The sequence below is a fragment of the Lytechinus pictus genome, chromosome 13 (genome assembly GCF_037042905.1).
Source record: "Lytechinus pictus isolate F3 Inbred chromosome 13, Lp3.0, whole genome shotgun sequence".
NCBI classification, from domain to species: domain Eukaryota; kingdom Metazoa; phylum Echinodermata; class Echinoidea; order Temnopleuroida; family Toxopneustidae; genus Lytechinus; species Lytechinus pictus.
In genome coordinates, this window is record NC_087257.1 from 14,820,954 (window position 1) to 14,835,151 (window position 14,198).

At 37.3% G+C, this 14,198-nt stretch overlaps 1 protein-coding gene across 1 annotated transcript in view; it reads left to right on the top strand.

The window, feature by feature from the left end:
- The window catches only part of LOC129274065 (vascular endothelial growth factor receptor 1-like), a 40,786-nt gene that overhangs the window by 6,106 nt on the left and 20,482 nt on the right, over positions 1–14,198 (top strand). Inside the window, exons 2-7 of the mRNA XM_064108707.1 lie at positions 97–264; positions 6,733–6,870; positions 7,553–7,831; positions 8,920–9,219; positions 11,114–11,440; positions 13,858–14,048. Of these exons, the coding sequence (XP_063964777.1) occupies positions 97–264; positions 6,733–6,870; positions 7,553–7,831; positions 8,920–9,219; positions 11,114–11,440; positions 13,858–14,048 (1,403 nt within the window). The remainder of the gene's footprint in view (positions 1–96; positions 265–6,732; positions 6,871–7,552; positions 7,832–8,919; positions 9,220–11,113; positions 11,441–13,857; positions 14,049–14,198) is intronic.

Sequence of the window (14,198 nt, forward strand, 5' to 3'; positions counted from 1 at the left end):
GTACGTTTTTAGTTTGTATCTTCTTTTCTATGGACTGACATGTACATTTTGATTTCAGGAAATAATTGAAAGAATTGTCTTATCTTTCCCCTGTAGGGAGACTTCCTGTTCTCTTGGGTCACGAAGGCCATTCTGAGGCAAGTTTCCTGGCAGGAGAAACACTACGGTTACAGTGTAAAGGGTCATATCCACTTTACTGGACCTATCATACAGGAATTGATCACAGTAAAATCTCCATCAGGTCTACGCTTACCCCAATACCAGGTACGCCTACTCCTACACCAGGAAAATGTATTCCTGTACTCAGTAAACTTACTTTATATCGAGTAATCTCACTGTTATCACGAGTCTCCTTACACCCACATCAGCTACCTTAAATCCTTTACCATGTGAGCTTATGTGTAATCTTATACCAGGTAAAAGCCCGCTTACCTCGCTCCTTTGCCAGCTAACCTGACACTCCTACTGTATACAAGGTAACAACATACCCATACAAGATAACCTAACCCCCATACTGGGAAATTTGACTCCTATACCAGGTAATCCTACCTCTATACCAAGTAACCCTACTCCTATACCAGGTAATCCTACCCCTATACCAGGCAACCCTACCCCTATACCAGGTAAACCTACCCCTATACCAAGTAATCCTTCCCATATATCCAGTATCCTGCCATATACCACATAACCCTATCTCTATACCAGGTAACCCTACTATTATACCAGGTAATCTTGCCCCTATACCAGGTACTCTTACCCCTATACCAAGTAATATTGACCATATATTAGGTAATCCTACCCCTATACCAGGTAACCCTACCCCTATACCAGGTAATCCTACCCCTTTATCAGGTATACTTACCCCTATACCAGGTAACCATACCCCTATACCAAGTAATCCTTCCCATATATCAGGTAATCCTACCCCTATACCAGGAAACCCTACCCCTATACCAGGTAATCCTATCCATATCCCAGGTAATTGTACCCCTATATCAGTTAATCCTTCCCCTATACCAGGTAATCTTACCCCTATACCACAAAACCCTACACCTACACCAGGTAATCCTACCCCTATCCCAGGTAATTCTAAACCTTGACCAGATAATCCTTCCCCTATGCCACATAACCCTAACCCTATTCCGGAAACCGTACACTATTATCAGGTAACCATACTCCTCTCAGGAAACGTTACTCCTGTATCAGGTAATCCTACCCTTATACCAGGTAGCCCTGCCCCTATATCAGGTAATCCTACCCTTATACCAGGTAACACTGCCCCTATATCAGGTAATCCTACCCTTATATCAGGTAACCCTGCCCCTATATCAGGTAATCCTACCCCTTTATCAGGTATACTTACCCCTATACCAGGTAACCATACCCCTATACCAAGTAATCCTTCCCATATATCAGGTAATCCTACTCCTATACCAGGAAACCCTACCCCTATACCAGGTAATCCTATCCCTATCCCAGGTAATTGTATCCCTATATCAGTTAATCCTTCCCCTATACCAGGTAATCTTACCCCTATACCACAAAACCCTACACCTACACCAGGTAATCCCACCCCTATACCAGGTAATGCTTCCAGGTAATCCTACCCCTATACCAGGTAATTCTACCCTATAGCAGGTTATCATTCCCCCATATCAGGTAATCCTACCCCTATCCCAGGTAATTCTAAACCTTGACCAGATAATCCTTCCCCTATGCCACATAACCCTAACCCTATTCAGGAAACCGTACACTATTATCAGGTAACCATACTCCTCTTAGGAAACATTACTCCTATATCAGGTAATCCTACCCTTATACCAGGTAACCATGCCCCTATATCAGGTAATCCTACCCTTATACCAGGTAACCCTGCCCCTATATCAGGTAATCCTACCCTTATATCAGGTAACCCTGCCCCTATATCAGGTAATCCTACCCCTATACCAAGCATTCCTACCCCTATACCAGGAATCCATACTCCTATACCACGTACCCTACCCCTATACCAGGAATCCCTACTCCTTTATCAGGTAATCTTGTTACTATTCCAGGTACATATAAGCTTGTTCTTACATCTTGCAATACATATGTTAATTATTACAAGCATCAACATGTTTAAATCAGCCTTAATAAATCTCATTAATTGGTCTTAATCAAATTTTCTTCTTGATGGCACAGATACCATTGTTAATGTTAGCATTTGTGTCAATTTTATTCGAAATTTAGATGAAGGTTTGGGAAACAATATTCAAGATACAATCAGTCCAATGCATGGACAGCAGACAGATGGAGACATCTCCTAGACAGTATTCCAAACAGGCCTCCACCTACTAAGTTCCAAATAACCTGTGAATACTTGCTGTTATTACGTGACTTTGGGAGGTAGAATGATATTGCTGGCTCCATTTCATTTGGAAAGTGAGCGTCCTTGGGGAATGACAGCTATTCCCAAATGGCCATCTTAATAATCATAAACAGCAAGAGAGGTTGGATTTATAGCTAGTTATTGCAACTCGTTTCTCTGTAACCTGACCCCCTGCCAACCCTTATTGGGCTTGACACAGCGCTCAACAGCTGACGGTAGCACACAGCATGCTGTTAATGAAAGCGATATGTTGGAGCATTTAATGGATGTGACGGCTGTCCCTTCTGTTAAAAGTTCTGATCTTCCCAACTGCCATTTGTACATGTCTTTCTGAGAAATATGACCGAGTGGGAGCTAGCTAGGTCAAATAGATAAAAACAAGCTTATCCTGTAATGAATTTGTGGAGCGGGGAGGGGTAGCGACACAGAAGGGACAGGGGCTCCCGGGGTGGGGTAACCATACCCTGCAATTTTTCAACTAGTGAAATAAATGGAGACAAAAGGGAAAAAGGAGGGAGGAAAGGAAGAAAGAAGGGATAGGTTTATAAACAGGAGATGTCAGTCTTGACAATTAATGTACATGCAACTCTACAATACACCTATTCAATTCAATTGAGAGATATATGACGTCACCATCGGGCCATCTTCCCCCACCCCATTAAAATATCCTGGCGCCGCCCCTGACTAGTGGACTGATATTAATGTTGTGCATCATTGGTTACAGAATTGGACCTTTGGGATTAGGGGACCTCTTAGATGTGTCATATTTCAATTTCCTCTTTATAATACTCCCTTTTCTCCATGGTTACTTACTCAACGAATTGAGTGAATACTATAAAATAAAATAAAAGGACAGGTTCAGGTGCACATAGCTCTGTTTTCATTAGATGTATGATTTCCGGAATATTCCTTTGGTATCTTTCTTCTTCATTTATAGATCTATATGAAATCACTTTACTCCTGATATGTCTATAGGATATATTTTTATTTTTTCGTTTCACTGTTTCAGCTTTTGATGAGAATGAAAACCTCTGAAACTAGTTGAATTGTGTATTGAAAAGAGAAACATGAAAAACCCCAGATCAATGAAACTTTGAGAAAAAAAAAACAAGTAAGAAATGTATGAGCACTTGAGTAATTAGATCACTAAGGCTATGGAGATCATATCATTGGCAATGTGACCAAGATGTACAATGCCACCCAAAAATGAATCCACATCAGTACTTTTGTACATATTTCACTTCAATTTTTAATTGTAAATCTTTTGCAATATTGTTAATTTTTTATGAGAGGACCTGATTAATAACAGATCACCTCTTCACCAAATCACAATGATGTCAATAATAATGACTACACATGTTTAATGAGGACTCAAACTGTGTCTTTCATCAATTGAATAAAAAAAAATGTAAGCCTAATAAGCAGTATTTCAGATCATCAACATTCTCGTACACTTGTCTTATGCAAATGTTTATGTTATGTGACTTTATAGTTTCTAACCATAAACCCACTGGAAAGAATATAGTGTCATTCAGTGTGTTCACAGTGTAGACTTTGTGAAGATTGTGGTTGACACTAGTTTAAAATGCTCAACAGTATGACATCAATTTTACACTGTCACTGAGTACACTGCTACAGTGTGCTTGTTTATAGTGTAAAGTTGACTATATGAGCATATGATTCACATCATTTAAATTGCTCAAAATTTAAATGTAAAACAAAATAGTTGCATAAAACATTAATTATTTCATGAGAATTTTTTTTAAATCAAGGTTAATTGTCACCATATTATTACATCTTCCAGAGCCATTTGGCACATATGTTTTATTCATAAATACAAACACTTGGGTGGTGATTTTATTGGAATCTGTTTGAACTCATTTTGAGATCGTTGCCACTTTCTGGTATTTATCTTTAACAATAGAAATACATTTTTACACTGTGTACAATGCTACAGTGTGAGTGTTCATAGTATGTGCAATGTGTGGACTATGTGAAGCTGTGATTCACACAGTGAAAACGCTTAAATTCAACAGTTTAAAGTTGATCTCACACTATGGACACCTCCACGTTATGAGTTTTACACTGTGGACTCCTCCACAGTATGAGTTTTCACACTGTGAACTCCTCTACAGTATGAGTTTTCACACTGTGGCCTCCTCTACAGTATGAGTTTTCAAACTGTGGAATCATCTACAGTATGAGTTTTCAAACTGTGGTATCCTCTACAGTATGAGTTTTCACACTGGACATCTCCACAGTAGGAGTTTTCACACTGTTGACACCTCCATAGTATGATTTTTCACACTGTTGACACCTCCACATTATGAATTGAATTTATGAGAACTTCACTGGCAATTGCCAATATTTTGTTCATAACAAGAAGTACAAAATGATACAAGTCAAATATATAATGCAAGGAATATAAGCAAATAAACAAAAACAAAATAGTATTTCGTCAAAAAGAAAAAAAAGATAAAAAAAGAAACAACTTATAAATTATATACAAATATACACAATAAACATAGGAATCATTCGGATAGATATTTTGACAATGAATATGGAGACTGATATCCAAGAAAAGATAAAGAAAAGATAAAGAAAGTGAGAGAGGAAAGGGAAATAAAGAGGAAAGAAGTTCGAAAATGGAGAGAGCAGGAAAGAGAGGAAGAATGAGAAGAATGGCATTACATGTAAACTCATTGTGTAAAAATATTGCGAATATATTACTTCAAAGTGTTTACCGGTTGATATTTTTAGTACTCAGAAATCACCCCTAACAGCAATTATGTTTTGGACAAAAGAACAAAACAATTTAATCAAGGCTTCAGTTTCCAATTTCATGATGTACATAAATTTTTCCTGGCACTCCATTTCAGTAAACCTAATATTGAAGGTAATTATCTTTTCAAAAAAATCTTTACGCATATCTTTATATTTGTTACATTTTATTATAATGTGGAACTCATCCCCGACAAAATTCAAATTACAATCTTCACAAAATCTCAGGTTAGGTGGTATCTTCTCCGGTCTTTTGTACCTCCCTGTTTCTATTGGTAGATTATGAGCGCTCAGTCGGAGCTTGGTTATATTTTTTCTCAAATTGACATTGTGTATTGAATATAAATAATTTTCTTGTCTTATATTGAATTTGAATTGCCTAAAAGTTCTTAGTTTATTTTCTTCCCTAGTGTCCCTGTCGTTAAATAAATCCAATTCAAATCGTTCGTCAAATCTTCTTTCCAAGGATGTTTTGCATATTGTAATAAATTCTTTTTTGGGAAATTGGTATATTTTCTGGATCAAGTATGGGGGTGTCATTTTTCCGACAAATACCTAGTATGTTAAAAATATCCTGAATTGTCTTAAGCCAGCAATTGTTTCCGTTATTCAATAGATTTACATTTTCTACAAAAGCTTTGTAAACCAAACTATCTTCGTCCATATTACGTATTCGAATCCAATATTTAAGTATATTTATGGCAATTTGGATGACTTTTGGATATCTACCGATTTCAGCTGTCGCTGCTAAATTACTGCATTTGCGGTTTACCCCAAGAATGTATTTACAAAATTGAATGTGCACCTTTTCAGATTCGTGTTTAAGATATAGCCCTGTTTTCCCATCCATTAATTGTAGATTTTTTTCCATGTCTATAACATTAGTACCCCAAATTTCAGATCCATAAAGTAATATCGGTTGTATCGTTGCATCGAAAAGATGCAACAAGGTTTTAGTGCTAGGAGTATAGGAACCAAAAGATTTGTACAATTTGAACAATGCTCTTCTCGCTTTATCAGCTAAATCCCTTGCGGCCACTTTAAGCGATTATTATGAGTTTTCACACTGTTGACACCTCTTAAATGTAAATGTTTACACTGTGGACACCTACTGTGTGAGGTTTTACAGTGTATTCACATCACACTGGACTATATGTGAAGAGGAGATGAAATTATCATTTGTTAAATACTGAAATTCAACAGTGTGAAGACAATGTTACACTTCCGACATGCACCTCTACGGTGTAAGTTTCACACTGTGGACACATCTTAAGTGTAAATGTTTACACTGTGGACACCTACAGTGTGAGATTTCACAGTGTATTCACATCACACTGGACTATATGTGAAGAGAGGATGTATTTCTCATTTGTTAAATGCTCAAATTCAACAGTGTGAAGACAATTATGCCCTTGGGACATGCACCTCTACAGTGTGAGCTTTCACACTGTGGACACCTCAAGTGTGCATTTTCACACTGTGGACACCTCTTTCCATCAGGGAACGCTCACTTGAAGATTATATCTTGGGGCAAATTTTTCTCTATCTAATCTGGTCGTTCAAATCTTTCATCCCTCATTTAGAATCATCCTCCTGGAATGAGAGTAGTGTGCTGGTTATCAACAATGCAACAGCCTCGGACTCTGGATATTTCACCTGCTCACATACCCATGACAGTCACGACTTTTCCAGGGAAATATATGTATATATTAATGCCACCGGTAAGTTTGAACTTTAAGCTCTGTCACGCATGGACACATTTTAGCCAGCGCATTTAATGTGTGTCAATCCGTTTTATCAATTATTATTTTATCGTTTACATCAAGCATTCACTTCTATCAAGAATTGCATTTTTTTATCAACACAAAATATCAAGAATTCAACTTCGTTATATGGAGAATATGTTATAACAAAACGCAGTTCTTGATGTCATCAGTGATTTTACGAACCGGCACAAACCTCGGCTGGTCTCCAAAACACAAGATAATCTAGTTCAAAGTTAGGATGTTTTTCAGATGCTCATAATTTTGTGCTTTGAAAGAAACCAGGACAGTAACGGTCGGTATATTTACCCAGGGTAGCCACTTCAGTTCCGAAAACTGTTCTCCCAGCGGGCCCTGCTATTATCATTACCTGGCAAAGCTAGGCTATGGAACAATGTGACAGACCATATTTCCTTGCTTAAACAGAGATGCAACATTTTTAGTTTGCCATATTTTTTTTTCTATCACAGCCAGACCTTTTGCCTATAAGTTAACGCCTTACTTCTGAATATGGGCCTACATGTATGTCACTAAATAATAAATTCAAAGATTTATCTTGAACTCAGACCAGAAGATCCTCTCTCTGGGATCAAGTCCCCATGTAATCAATTTCTAACAAAAACCTACTCTTTGTCGACAGATGCCAATAGTTTATTCTTGCCGAGTGACATCACCAATATTACCCTGTACGCCCTGGACCCGTTTGTTCTGCCATGTCGCGTCTCAATATCCTCATTTGACGTGAATATTATCCTGGCGAATGGTGATGCAGTACCACAGAATGAATTACCTTCTTACAATGATAGGGTAGGGTTTAGCGTGAGTGGTGAGGACGCGGACAAGTATGAAGGCAGCGTGGCCTGCGTAGCCGTATTCGATGGATCGCAAGTGGAGCAGACATACCTCGTGCAGATAATAAGTAAGTTGAAAAACAAGACTCTTCAATGATAGTGGCGTTTCTAGGGAGAGGTAGAGGGGCAAAGTCCCACAGGTGAGAAAAAGGCAAAACTTGAAAAAAAGTATTAGAATGTAATTTAAAAATGTTTAACAAAAGACAAGATAAGAAAGAAAAAGAGGATTTTTAAGAATTTTGATTTGATAAACAACTAAAGAACCAACTAGGCCTAAGTCGAATCTTGGAAGAAAGTGCTCAACTGAGCAAATCTTTTCTCATTTTCAATTTTTTCAAAGGTTTTATGAGAGCTGTGTTGCGTTACATAAAACAATCTGTGACTAATGCAGGAAATTCGTACCAATTTCGTTATTAATGTTTACATTTATATTTTGGGCAATATATTCTCCATAGTTACATTTATGTTGATTAGGCAAGCTTGCATTAGGGGCTCTACTCAATAATTATTGATCACCAATAAAATTTTTCCTTTAATCTGTTTCAATAATAGTTTTTATGCTGTGGAATAATCTACCCCATGAATTTAAACAGTGCAAATCACTTAATATCTTTAAATACAAACTTAAATTCCAACTCCCAAAGAACTATCTGAATTCAATTTAATCACCTATTGGCTTGTTCTAGTTTCTTTTTCTTTTTCTATATTATTTTACTTATTCACATCTTATAGGTTACTGTATATTCTACCACTTCAATTTGCTAAGAATAGGGTCAATCTTTTAACTTCTTTTGACCCACCACATTTTTATATTGTATTTTGTATTCTCTATATTTGTCCTTTGTCTATCCTTTGTACATATATATATATATACTTTATATTTGTTATGATTACATATTTTTGCTTATATTGTAAATTGTTTTTATGTTTTTATGGCAATTTGGAAATAAACTTTGAACTATTTCTTTTAAGCTTTTCCTAGGCAAATCACAACTTGATGGGATTTACATGTTTCATTTGGTGCTAATTAGTGATAGTGGCATGAAAGACTTAATGGACTCAATTGCACTTTAGCAGTATATTCCTGAGTGAATACCATGCGATATGTATTTGCACATGTAATGTGATTATGTTCTTCCTGCCTTCCTCTCCGTAGGAAAACCCATCATTGTGAATTCAACTCAAGATGTCACAATCCCAGAATACACTACACTCACCCTGGTGTGTGAGGGCGCCCTGCCACTTATATGGGTCCACGAGCTCCCTGACATGGAAATTGATATCCTCATCTCCACATTAAGGCGACCAAATGGAGACTTGTATTACAGAAGTATATTGAATATAGAGAGTGCGACTTATGGTAACACAGGGTATTTTTCCTGCTTCTACCTGCGATACATCAATGCAAATGATGTTTCTCTAAGAACATCTGTCTACGTCTTTGTTAGCAGTTATGGTTAGTACTTTTTTATCATCCTTTTCTCTGGGAAGTTAACTCTTACCATGGGCGGAAATCCCAGGGGGGACGTGTTCCCTCCTTAACTACCCAAAATAGTAGGGGGGACACAATATCAAATGTCCCCCCTACTATTTTTACCCTACTTTTTGGGTGATTAACTTTTTTTTTGCTTGTCAAATATATGTTGGTCAAAAAGACCTTATGGTTGGGGAGATCATTTTTGATTGACTCTTACCATGCAAAGGGTGTCTCTTTTCAAGTTTGCTATAAATCGTGAGAAATGCTTGCTTTTTGTAGAATGTTTTGTAAGTGGCTTACTCAGGACCATTATGTAATTATTTGGTCAAGGAATTGCAAAACCTCATCCTTTGTGAAAAGAGCCTTGGTGAATTCTGAGTCTGCCTTGTGGGAATTTACCCCTTTCAATTACCGATGTTCAGGTCAATTTACCAGGCATTTCATAAGAAAGGTCCTTAACATTGGGTTATTTCGTTGGGTTGGGGTGTAGTGAAAGCAGATTTTTTTTCCATGAAAAAGCCCCCCTAAATTTTTGAGAAGGTCAGATGATAAAATCAGACTTGTTAAAATGGTCACGGTGGTCTTTTTCATTAAAAACTAGTTACTTTACGTGAACCTGTGTGAAGAATTTATCTGAAAATGGCAAATGAGCAGGTAACATTTCAAACAAGTTTGATCGATACCATCCAATTCACCTGACCTATTTCAAGAAACAGTCAGTTCATGACCAATAGGGATTTGCCTGATTGTTTAGTCAGGCTTTAAAACATTGTTATAAACAAAATTTGTAGGAAGTCTAATCCCTATCCATCTTTGAGGTCAAAATAGACCTCGTCCACAAAAGTTCCAATCAACCCGAACCAGAATTTTGCTCAGACCATGGAACACGTGTTTAAGTATGGCATTTTATAGTATGGGTTTCTCAAAATTATTACATTATTTGAATATATATTTATTTTTTCACTATTTTAATTCAGTTGTTTTGATGACCTTAGGTTGATCTTTGGGTGGGTAAAAAAAGCCTCAGGTACCATAGCTTGAAATGGGAATTCGCCATCAGTTAAGACTTTTGAAGAATACCCACTGTGACAATCTCTGTCAAAACTATAACTTGTGTTGTCGGAAGTGATCATAGTGTTAATGCCATGTGTCTTGCAATGAAGAGGAATCCGTCGCAAAGTGGAAAGTCATTCAAACACAGAAAGACAAAAATCACCAGTCAAAGTTTGAACAAAGTTGGACAAACATATGGAAAGAGATAAATTTTTAAACGGTGTAATCAATGTTGTGGAAATATCAAATATTCCAGTGGGTCATGCCATTCCAGGTGTATAAGGCAGTGGCAAATCCTAAATTTGACAAAAATAGGTGCATGTAGGACCAAACATCCACTCAATGATCAACATTACCTAAGATTTTCTGATCAGGAACTGCATTGTGCCTCGATCTACCTATATTAGAAGAAAGCAAATCATGTACATCCTCAAAAAAATATACTTGGTAATTAGTAAATACTTTTAAATATGACGAGAATTTTCAGCCAGGATTTGACCAAGATTATGGGTATTCTTTAAAAAAACAAAGTTATCACTTTGCAAAACACTGATGGAGCACATTATAAAAGAGGGGAACTAGGGGCTAAATGAGTGTAGGTATCACCTCCCAACTTAGTGTACTTCTTTTCATTTGTCGCCAATATACATGTATTCTTGAAATGAGGCCTTGAAACATATGGCTTTTCCCCAAATATTTGGAATCCCTCTCTGCTTCCAGATGACCATCTAAAGGGTTTGGGCATAGCTTTATTGCCACAACTTCATATCGATCCTTTATTGTTCTATTCTCTTCCTGTATTTTCATCTTCTGTGAACAGATGCAGATCGCATCTTCCTTCCAAAGTATGCTTTACAGTCTATTGATTACAACAAGGCAACTCCGATGACCGTGCCCTGTCGGATATCCAACCCAAATCTGGATGTAACATTTGAAGTATACTTCAAGGACACCGGCACGGAATTCACAAACTTCTACTGGACGCATACTTACGATAAAAAGGTTGGATTCACACTCACACCGACCATTCAAACCATAGATGGCATAGCTCTCATCTTCACCTGCTATTCAACTGTTGTCAATGGCAATCAATCTGATACCAACAGTGGCATTAACGTGGCATCAATTTCCATGTTCTTGGGCGATAGTAAGTCTTGATGAAAGGGGTCAGGGTCCTGTTTCATAAAGACTTGTTACAACAACAAATAATGCACAGTTTCAGTGACAAGTTGACTATCAGCCAATCAGATTGGAGGATTTCAGTAGCTTGTAACTGTTATTCTAAATTTGGTTTAGGAACAAGTCATTATGAAACAGGTCCCAGGGTGGGTGTTTCATAAAGGTATTTCATAAGTTATGACTGATGATTTTTTTAAAGTTAAATTATGCGCGCCAAATTTTTAATTGTGTGGATTCAGCATATCCAAAAAGTCAGATGAAAGTTATTAACTATTACTTTATTGTCTCTCCCACCAGAGGTGAAGGCGAGACTTAGGGATCCAAATGTCGTCCGTCCGTCACAAACCTTATGACACATAACTCCACAACTGTGAGTCACTTTTCAACCAAATTTGGATGGTAGATGGACTTGGGGGATTTACATGTTAGGCTGCAGTCAGAGGTCACATGGTAAGGTCAAAGGTCATTTTCAGGTCAATGTTTAAGTTTACATGCAAGACTCTCTTATGACACCTAACTCCGCAACCATATGTCACTTTTCAACCAAACTTGGTTGGTAGATGGACTTGGGGGACCTGCATGTTATGCTGCAGTCGGAGGTCACACTGTAAGGTCAAAGGTCATTTTCAGGTCAACGTTAAAGTTTACATGCAAGACTCTCTTATGACACCTAACTCTGCAACCGTAAGTGACTTTTCATTAAAACTTGGATGGTAGATGGACTGGGGGGGGGGGGACCTGCATGTTACGCTGCAGTCAGAGGTCACATGGTAAGGTCGAAGGTCATTTTCAGGTCAATGTAAAAGTTTACATGCAAGACTCTTACGACACCTAACTCCGCAATCGTAAGTCACTTTTCAACCAAACTTGGATGGTATATGGACTTGGGGGACCTTCATGTTAGGCTGCAGTCAGAGGTCACATGGTAAGGTCAAAGCTTATTTTCAGGTCAACGTTAAAATTTACATGCAAGACTCTCTTATGACACCTAACTCCGCAACCGTAAGTAAAGTTTCAACCAAACTTGGATGGTACATGTAGATGTACTTAGGCGACCTGCATGTTAGATATAGATTTATTTATTCCGTTCAAAAAATGATATAATCGAAGTAACAGTGTAAATACATGTTCAAAATAATACATACTCAAAATAATATGTTATGCTGCAGTCTGAGGTCACATGGTAAGGTCGAAGGTCATTTTCAGGTCAATGTAAAAGTTTACATGCAAGACTCTCTTACGACACCTAACTCCGCAATCGTAAGTCACTTTTCAACCAAACTTGGATGGTATATGGACTAGGGAGACCTGCATTTTATGCTGCATTCGGAGGTCACATGGTAAGGTCAATGGTCATTTTCAGGTCAACGGTAATGTTTACATTCAAGACTCTCTTATGACACCTAATTCCGCAACCGTAAGTTACTTTTCAACCAAACTTGGATGGTAGATGGACTTGGGGGACCTTCATGTTAGGCTGCAGTCAGAGGTCACATGGTAAGGTCAAAGCTTATTTTCAGGTCAACGTTAAAATTTACATGCAAGACTCTCTTATGACACCTAACTCCGCAACCGTAAGTCAAGTTTCAACCAAACTTGGATGGTACATGTAGATGTACTTAGGCGACCTGCATGTTAGATATAGATTTATTTATTCCGTTCAAAAAAATGATATAATCGAAGTAACAGTGTAAATACATGTTCAAAATAATACATACTCAAAATAATATGTTATGCTGCAGTCTGAGGTCACATGGTAAGGTCATAGGTCATTTTCAGGTCAACATTAAATTTTACGTGCAAGACTCTAATGACAAGTGTTATTCCATCCTAGTCATTTCACAATGAAGTTTCAATACAATTCTGTTGCATGCCCTCGCAAATCACAATATTTCTGGTTATTTTCATAAGTGTGCGAGATAAATATCGCTTTTGCCTTGTTTTTTCTTATGTGATTTGATGAGGAATGCTACAGATGTAAGGGATATAAAACAAATATATATTTAGAACAAGCTAAAACCATTCACAGTGAAGAATATCAATAGTACCCTTAAAGTGAACAGTATTGGGTCTGTGGATAAATCATTGGAAACTTATTTACTGACCATTTGATCACAGTCATAAGCAGGCAATAATGTATTAAAGTTGCCCTACTCAGATGTCTGATACGGTTGATTATCATTAACTTCATCATCATATATCTTTGTCCTCATAATCATCATGATCATCATCCTCCAAATCATCATTATCTTCATTTTTTTCAATAGTCATTGTTATTATTGTGGTTTTGGTTATTGTTATATATCTGCTTCATTGTTTGATAATATAATCAGTAAAATGCAACTTTTTTGTTTATCATTTATGATATTATCTTCCTTTCCACAGCTGAAAAACCAATATTAAACCTGGAACTGAGACAAGATAAAGAAGAGGTAATTGCCAACAAGGAGGGTTTTGAACTGTCGTGTCGTGCGTTTATACCATTCTCTCTGCTCTTCCTTTCCAACGCTCAGGATTACATACCCAGATTTGCATGGGTGGGACCAGGGGGAACGAGACCAGAGAATGTACTAGAGGTAAAATCTTAAATTTTGCTTTTACTTTTATGACTTATAATTATGCCGAGAGACAAACGTGCTAAGAAGCACACATAAGTAAGAAATTTAATGATAAAATGCCAGTTGTGGTAACAATATCAATTTCTGCACAATCCATTAAAATAACAT